Source organism: Scardinius erythrophthalmus (assembly GCF_964197995.2).
Source record: "Scardinius erythrophthalmus genome assembly, chromosome: 7".
NCBI classification, from domain to species: Eukaryota; Metazoa; Chordata; class Actinopteri; order Cypriniformes; family Leuciscidae; genus Scardinius; species Scardinius erythrophthalmus.
In genome coordinates, this window is record NC_138227.1 from 13,375,136 (window position 1) to 13,383,829 (window position 8,694).

General features: G+C 40.3%; 1 protein-coding gene across 1 annotated transcript; it reads right to left on the bottom strand.

The window, feature by feature from the left end:
* Positions 1-7,480: 7,480 nt before the first annotated feature.
* Positions 7,481-8,431, bottom strand: or95a1 (odorant receptor, family 95, subfamily A, member 1; the record flags this gene model as incomplete). Its single annotated transcript, XM_081370000.1, has 1 exon — positions 7,481-8,431. One exon carries the CDS (start codon positions 8,429-8,431, stop codon positions 7,481-7,483), a length of 951 nt encoding a protein of 316 aa, XP_081226126.1.
* Between the last annotated feature and the right edge of the window lie 263 nt (positions 8,432-8,694).

The window sequence follows — 8,694 nt, forward strand, 5'->3', positions numbered from 1 at the left end:
CTGCTGTCCGTGCCAGAGACGGTGGGTGGTGTCCGTGCCGGAGACGTTGGTGTCCGTGCCGGAGACGTTGGATTCGAATTTTGGTGCAATTTTTTCTCTATAGAGTGTTGATATGGCATCTACACTACGTCATGCTAGCATGTGTGGAAGTATTTAAAAAAAGGGTGTTACAACTAGTCCGCGTTAGGTTGTACCCCACTCTCCCCTATCCCTAGGGGAATGTGAGGTGAAAGAAGGGGGTACGCGAACAAAATGCGTTTTGCGTTCATTTAATTCTACCCCACCTTAAAATAACATTAAAACTGAGCATATATTTCTAGCAGGTAAAATGCTGTAAATACATGACATCCGATCAAATTACCTCATCTTTTGCAGTTAAAACTGACTGCATTCACTCAACAATTCTGCCTTGGCTAATCGTGCTATAGCCTACTGCCGTTCTCGACCATGTAGTCTACCTTTGTAAAATTGGGGGGGAGAAGGTCATATCATCACCAACTGCCCAATACGACCTCCAAGCCCAGCGGTGAGTTCCATCCAGTTTCTGTCCAAAGTTGCATCTCTCACTCGCACGGCTGTCCAAATTCTAACCCCAAAACTTTTTTTTTCCGGGTTTGCAGGGAACTCTGTCTCTCATCAACTTCTCCAAAGACTTAAAGGGTTACTTCAGGATTTAGCATTAAGCTTTGTATTAGTAGAAAACCTGTAGTATTTTCGAATTACCATGCTTTCCCCCCTCATATCCCCCTGAGAGGAGAGATTTATGTATTTTTTGTCTGGAAGGATTTTCTGTCCAGAGGCTAAAGACTACAGCCAGTAGATGGCGTTGTTCCGCATGTTTTCAACCCGCCCATACAGGGTGGGATCTCACTCACAGAATGTACACCGTATCAGCCGTCTTTCTTTGGAAGCTAAGCTAGCATGCTCTTGTTCTGTGGAGAAAGCTGAATAATAGGAGAAAGCTGAGTAAGTAGGGGTTACCATCTTCCTTTTCCCGGACTTGTCCGGCGGGCGAGACTGTTAAAAATGTCCGGGATTCGGCTTTTGCGTTCTGCGGTCGCCATTCATTGTTTACATGCACACCTCTCGTTTCAATCTAACTGAATTAATTCCGATCGGTGAATCTGACTGTAGTGTTTACATGAACGCTAAACAAGTGATAGGTTGATGTGCGTTTTAACATTGCTAAGAAGATTCCCGCTCCTCCGTGAGAGATGCGAGACCCGGCGCGTCTCAGTAATGACGCCACCGGCCTCGCGCCGTTCTCCCGCGGCCGTCAGCCTCGTCCTGCTCGCCACAGTAAACATGATGAATGGCGACTGTAGAACGCAAAAGCCGAATCCCGGACATTTTGGGTCTCTAAATCCCTGGCAAACTCATCACTTACTTAGGCTAGCCTTGTTGTTTTCAACTGTGCTCTCTAACCGGTAGGCGTGGCCTCCTAAGGCAGCGAAACAAGTGCATTCTGGGGGTTGTTGTCTTTCATCCACATAAGCCAAAAATACATTTTCTGGCTTTTCTCAGTCTAGAAAGCTCCAAATTCAAAGATTTCTCCACATTTCTTCTACTTAAATGACCTATTTTAAATACACATTCATCTTCCCAGAGGTGAAGTATCCCTTTAACCTCCAGAGGAAATGCTGCTCACAAGAATTAGCCATTCACACCATCCTCGGCAAGCCGTGGTCGTGTCTGCCACTTCTCCCAGTCACGCTACGATTCGGCTGCCTGCATGAGGAGAAGATCTCGTTCTTGGTGCTGGAAGGATCCACTGCTGACATCATCATGGAATGCCCCTGGATGATCCAGCACGAACCCACCATCAATTGGAACTCTAGAGAGATTCTACAATGAAGTGACTCCTGCTTCCAGAACTGTCTGTCATCTGTGATTAAACCGTCTACACGTTGGAACTGTCGACATCTCTCAGTCTTCATCCAGTCTCCAGTTGAACTCCACCTCTGTCAAAAGTAAAACTGAAATCCCTCCAGAGTACCAGGTGTTCCAGGATGTATTCAGCAAATGGTTGGCTACCCATCTACCACCTCATCGGCCATGGGACTGCGCCATCGACCTGCTGTCTGGGGCGACGCCACCTAAGGGTAAAGTCTACCCATCGTCCATCCCTGAACAGAAGGCCATGGAGGAGTACATTCAGGAGGCTCTCAAAGTTTCATCCCCTGCCGCATCCAGCTTCTTCGTGGCCAAGAAGGACGGAGGCTTGCGGCCGTGTATCGGCTACCGGGCCCTTAATGCACAGATTGTTAAATACAGTTATCCTCTTCCTCTGGTCGCTGCCCCATTGGAACAGCTCCGTGGGGCTCGCATCTTCTCCAAGTTGGACCTGCAGAGCGCCTATAACCTCATTCGGATACACGAGGGTGACGAATGGAAGATGGCGTTTATCACTCCAGCAGGCCACTATGAGTACCAGCTAATGCTGAATGGCCTGTAAACTCCCCTCCGTATTCATGTACCCGAGGAACTGGACAGATGGTGTGTGGAACTCGCACCTCTCTCAAGTTGGAGAAGTGCGAGTTCCACACACCATCTGTCCAGTTCCTCGGGTACATCATCAACCAACAAGATATCCAGATGGACCAGAGGAAGGTGGACCCCATCCACAACTGGCCCCAACCTGTCACCGTCAAGAAGGAACCCCAACGCTTCCTAGGCTTCGCCAACTTTTATCGCAGATTCATCCAGAATTGCAGTCTCCTCAGCTCACCTATCACCTCACTCCTCAGGAACCGATGCATCTACCACCGGGGTTGCCGTTGCTACTTACCCAGTTCCCCGCAGATTACCCTGACCGTCCAGCCCCCCGAGACCGACCCCATCGCAGAGTCCGTCAGCCGTCAGGAGCCAGCCATGGAGGAGGGGGTACTGCCACAGAGTTAGTCACACCGTCACAGCCCCAATCATCACTCAATCACCAGGACCAGCCCACTCGTTCACAATCACCGGAGTACTAACTCGCTGCCCCTGCACTCCCTCATCAACACACCCTTTATATGCCCCTTTCACACCTTGTCTGGTCTCGTTGTAGTACACACTGCTTTATGTCAGACACCTACTCGCCTGAGATCGTCTCGTCCTGTCTCCAGTCTCCTGGACACCACAGCTGAATGAGTGAAGGCAACAACTGGAATCCATGTAATGCAGCAGTTTTTAAGCCTTTTACAGCTGATTTACAGAGCTTGCCATTTTTGCAACACACATGATTTTGACATAAGAAAACAAAATGGTGCAAAACATCATCATAAAGAACACCTGTGTAAAAACTGACCTCAGCTGACCCTGCCACGTGTGAACAATAAGCTCTTCCATTTGGCATAATACCCTTTTCATATAGATGTTGTGGGATTACAAATTTAAGAATCTTCTTAAAATCTGCTGATCCCATGTCCTGGCATAACATCACATGAATACTAAGGTGAACTACATTATATTGGGCATTATAATGTATAAAAAAATCCTGCTTAAGATACATCCAAGTCTCCTGGTCTTCGCTTCTGAGTTTCCTACATGAAGTAGAAACATAGAGGGCCCTATAGAGCAGAGAACATGGATGATGAGAATGTTGTGGATTGTTTTGGGCAGAGTACAGATCTGAGAGTGTCGCAGGGGCATACAGATGGCTTCATATAGCTTTAGATTCATAGCGGTGAGAACGAGTAGTAAAGCTCAGTACTTCCAAAATGTGACAAAATAAGACATATTCCTATAGGCATTGTTGCATTCTAATTGAGAAAGATTAGAATCAAGCAATTATTGGTTATAACCAGAAACAGCCTATTTAATATATATATATATATATATAGAGAGAGAGAGAGAGAGAGAGAGAGAGAGAGAGAGAGACAGACAGAGAGAGAGAATATATAAAAAATATGTTTTTTAAATGCTTTTTAAAAAACATAAATAATACAATATTCAAAAGTAAGAGTGCAGACAGTGTACACGCTATATGATTTTTTTTTCTCTGCCTCACGACATTGAGAAGCCTTTGCTAGAGTCATTTGATGAGTAGTTTTGTACCAATAAGAAATATACAATGAAGTCCAAGAAATGTTCTAAAATGAAAGATGTATGCCATGTTTTATAATCTGTGCGGATTTCACTCAGCAATTCAAACTGACAACACCCAGATAGGTATTTTTAGTCCAGTTGTCAAAACACAAAAGAACAAATATAATTTGTTAAACATTGCCTCACTCAGATCGAAAACCTGACCTCAGCAAATATGTGGTAATACTTTACAATAAGTTCCCATTAGTTAACGTTAGTTAATGCATTAACTAAAATTAGTGAACAATGAGCAATTCGTTTGTTAAATTTATTGTAATCCTTGTTGTAGTTAGTTAATAAAAATCGAACTGTTAATGTCAGCTCTGTCCATTCAATAATGTTAACAGATACAACTTTTTTTTAGTAATAATGTATAAATGTTGAAATTAACATTAAGTCTAAGATGCTTTAGAATTATTTTTCATTGTTAGTTCATGTTAACTAATGATCTTTTTGAAGGTGTTACCAAAATGAAAATGCTAAGAAAATCACAAAATGTTTCTGTCCTTAACTCACTCAACTACACACATGGAACCCAAGAACAAACCCATGTAGGGCCCATATACCTCAAGCCCCACCATGAAATGTTGACTGGGAAACTGGCATTAACTGAGATAGCAAGTTTAGAAAAGGGATTAGCATAAGTGAAATGCTTATTTTTGTTATTATGTAGAACTGGATGCAACTCTCTGATTAGACATTAGCTGTATTATTCTATATTAGCAGGGCATTATATCTAATAAAGTTAATAAGCAAAGTTAATGAAGTCGTCATAGAGGGGCCTGACATATTATGTAGTTAATTATGCTTAGCATAGGCAATTTTGTTGTTTGGAAGAGCATCTGGTACAGAAATTGCCTCTAAGGACTGATGTAACATGAGACTACTCGTTGCTTGTTACCTTTGTTAATTAACCCAAAGCAGGAGGAAAACACGTGTTTATTTCATGACTATGTGCTCTAATTAGACCCAAGGGAGATAACTGTCACAACACTTCTAATAAGCACAAACTATTACTGCTTTGTGTGTGTTGCGTCAATAAACATTTACTCTCTGCATTGCACCATTATATCATAATATTTTTAATAAATTACATAATTCTTCATTATTATTTACTTATTTATACAGTATATATTTTGTGTATGTCTGATTTACTTGTGTACTTCCTTTTTCCCAAGAAAGTCATGCTGGTAATTACAATATTTCCCAAAGTTGCCATGACTTTTTGGATGTTGTTTTATATGTTTATTTTTTCCCCAGATAATTTGAGGCTTTGTGCTTTTTAAAAGCGTATGTTTAATTTAGCATACACAAGTACTATTTAAATTAAAATGACACTACAGAAAACAAATACAGATGAAATACAGCATACTAGAACTACTAATAAAATTAATTTAGTAGTCTGTGCATGCTGGCATATTTACACTACTCACTAAAAGTATTTTGATGGTGATAGCACGTACATATCAGAATGTAGCAAGGGCTTCTTAATATCATACACCCTTGTTGCATATTTGCATGCAAGCATGAGATTCTAGCCTAATTAATTTTCATAAAACCATTATCATTTAACTTTTATTTAAAACTGCTATGGCAGGTTTATCCTCCTTCCATATATGTTAAGGTCAAAAGTTACCCATCACAAGCAAGGTGTTATGGGCAGTATTTGGGCTGAAAAGCATGCATGGATGTAAACTGCAGAAATGTTTTGCATACTATGGTCACTCTAAGGCACAGACACAATGATGATGACAAATGTAAAATCAACAACTGGTAAGTTTATTGCTTAAGAGACTTTGGCAGATGATTTCAGAATAATGTGATGGATAGTGATGCAGTCTTATCTTTTGCAGGTTGGACGAAGACGACAACAACACACTGGGAAGCAGACGAGACGAGGATATAACTGACTTGACAGGGCGATGACTTGGAAAGCTTCAACTGACCAGATAAAGAAAGGAATCCTTAGATAAGTAAGTGAGTCCGTATTCTCTGACAAGGCCAAACACCAACTGATGCTAAGTGTAAGCGTGTTATATACAGTAGTGCTGTTGATGAGCTGTGATGAGTGACAGGTGTGTGTGATTGGAATTCTGGGGACTGTAATTCTGTAGAATGAGGTAGAGCCTGGCAGGAACATAACTATTTGCTATGCACTATGATAGGGGATGTGCTAATTCTAATGTATAACGGCAAATGTATATTATTCCCAAAATGCAAAGTAGGCTATCCATTTCAAATTTCCTTTAAAAAAAGACAGCAATTTAGTATGAAAATTTAATGGTTGTGTAATATTTTATACTACTTAAAAAAATAGCATGCGTACACATACATTAGCAGTGCAGACAACATTTAGCATCATAAATGATCAGAATTATTTTTTACTCATAAAGTATATATGAGTAAAACAGCCTCCATATCTTCATAGAAAATAAGATCTAAAATATTGCCCAAACATAAGGGTCACACCAGACTTTGAACACATTTTCCACATTTATATTTGTATATCATATACATACACAACCGTTCAAAAGTTTGGGGTCAGTGTTATTTAAAAAATAAAATAAAAATTACAGGAAACAGTAAAGGCATTTTTATAATGTTACAAAGTATTTCTATTTCTATTTCAAATAAATGCTGTTCTTTTAAATTTTTATATTCATCAAAGCGTCCGGAAAAACAATATCACTGTTTCCAAAAAAAAATATTTTGCAGCAAAACAGTTTCCAACATTAAAAATAATAAGAAATGTTTCTTGAGCACCAAATCAGCATATTAGAATGATTTCTTAAGGATCACGTGACCCTGAAGACTGGAGTAATGGCTGCTAAAAATTCACACAAATTAATTACATTTTAAAATATATTAAAATAGAAAACGGTTATTTTAAATAGTAATAATTTTTCACGATATTACTGGGGGTTTTTTTACTATATTTTTGATCAAATAAATGCAGCCTTGGTGAGCATAATGTAATTACAACATTAGTGTAATTGTGAGCCCACACTTTTTGTTCCATTGTTATTATTACTATTATTAATGTAATTCTGAATGATGTATTATCATTTTAAATTCAGTATATTTACATTTAAATATTATCAGCCTGCATTTACAGAAAATAATGTACATAAGTTAAAGGGGAGAAATCTTATGACCTCAGGATCCTAATATAATTATTCTGTTCTCTGTAGAGAAAAAGAAATACATTAAAAATCATCTGTTAGTGAACACAATTATTAAATATTGGTTTATTGGTTAAAAATAATATGTTTATCCATCAAATGATATAAATATGAAACTTTAGTTTTTGATGGTGTGTGTCAAATATACAACAGAATGTACATTGATTTTAAATGCTCGATCTGTCACTCTTACAAAAGCAATAACAAACAACAACATTGTTCTGACTCTCTCATTTAGCTATTTTAACTTCTTTATTTGGGTCAACACGTGCACCATAACAAGGCATGGCTTTCTTCATATAGCTTCTGAGGCTCTCATCTCTAAGGCCGTAAATGAGCGGGCTCAGAAAGCGAGGAAGCAGGATGAAGCAGAAATAGTAGATAAAAGACATATCTGCTTGAGACAAGTTTACACACTGGATAAATAAGAATTCTGCGACAGGTTGTGAGAAAGCCATTATGCAGAGGAGAAGCTGGAACCCATGAAGCAGCACCGTGTGCAGAGCCTTCCTCACTGACACTCGGTCCTGCCGCATCTGACGGGTCTCCAGCAGGATCCGAATGTACGTGAAGAGGATGACCACAGCGACCACTGCAAAGAAGATCCCATTGAGGCTCACTTTGAACAGAGCTTGAATAGGAGAAGCATTGAGCACATTGCTCTTGCAGAGGACAGGGGTCGAGTGGACATCTACACCCGGCTTGAGCCGCATCAAGACAAAGTCGACAGTGGGCAGAATGCAGCTGATGATCCACAGACTTAAAATGATGATCCAAATCCATTCCGGTCTCCAGATGGCAGGGCGGTGAAGCGGGTAGAAAATGGCCACGTAGCGCTCCAGTGACATAGTGGAAAGGATGAGTGGGGTGTTTAGGAAGGTAGCAGTGGACACAAACAGCAGTGGTGCACAGTAGACGACTGCAAACTGCACAGCGCCCATCACTAACAAGAAGAGGGATACAGAGGAGAGCAGCTGCAGGGTGTCGTTCATCAGCATGTAGGTGAAGAGGATGTAACGGGAGCTGTCAAAGAACTGCCTGTGAGATGCAAAGGTGTACAACGTCAGGAGGATGAAGAACATGAAGGCAATGAAGAATGGGATCACCACACACACCTTTACAATGACAGAAAGGTTGTTGCTGGATGTTGTGTTGCCTGGGAGTTCTGTCAGATTCTGCATGTTTTCAAGGGCTTTGCAACACTGCTGATGTTACAAAGGCTGAAAGGAATTTTGTTTGTTTAGTTTGGAATGTGGAAAATGAAAATGGTATAAAACGGTAATTGTACTTTAAACAAAATGCAATGTAATCTAATCTAATGTGATGTTCACTGGATAATTCATTGAATAATCTGCATCTGATCTGACCTCTGTTCACAAAATAAACTTCACACGCTTGTTGACTCACCAAGCTGCCTCTGTTGGAAGAGAAATTAAAAGATGAT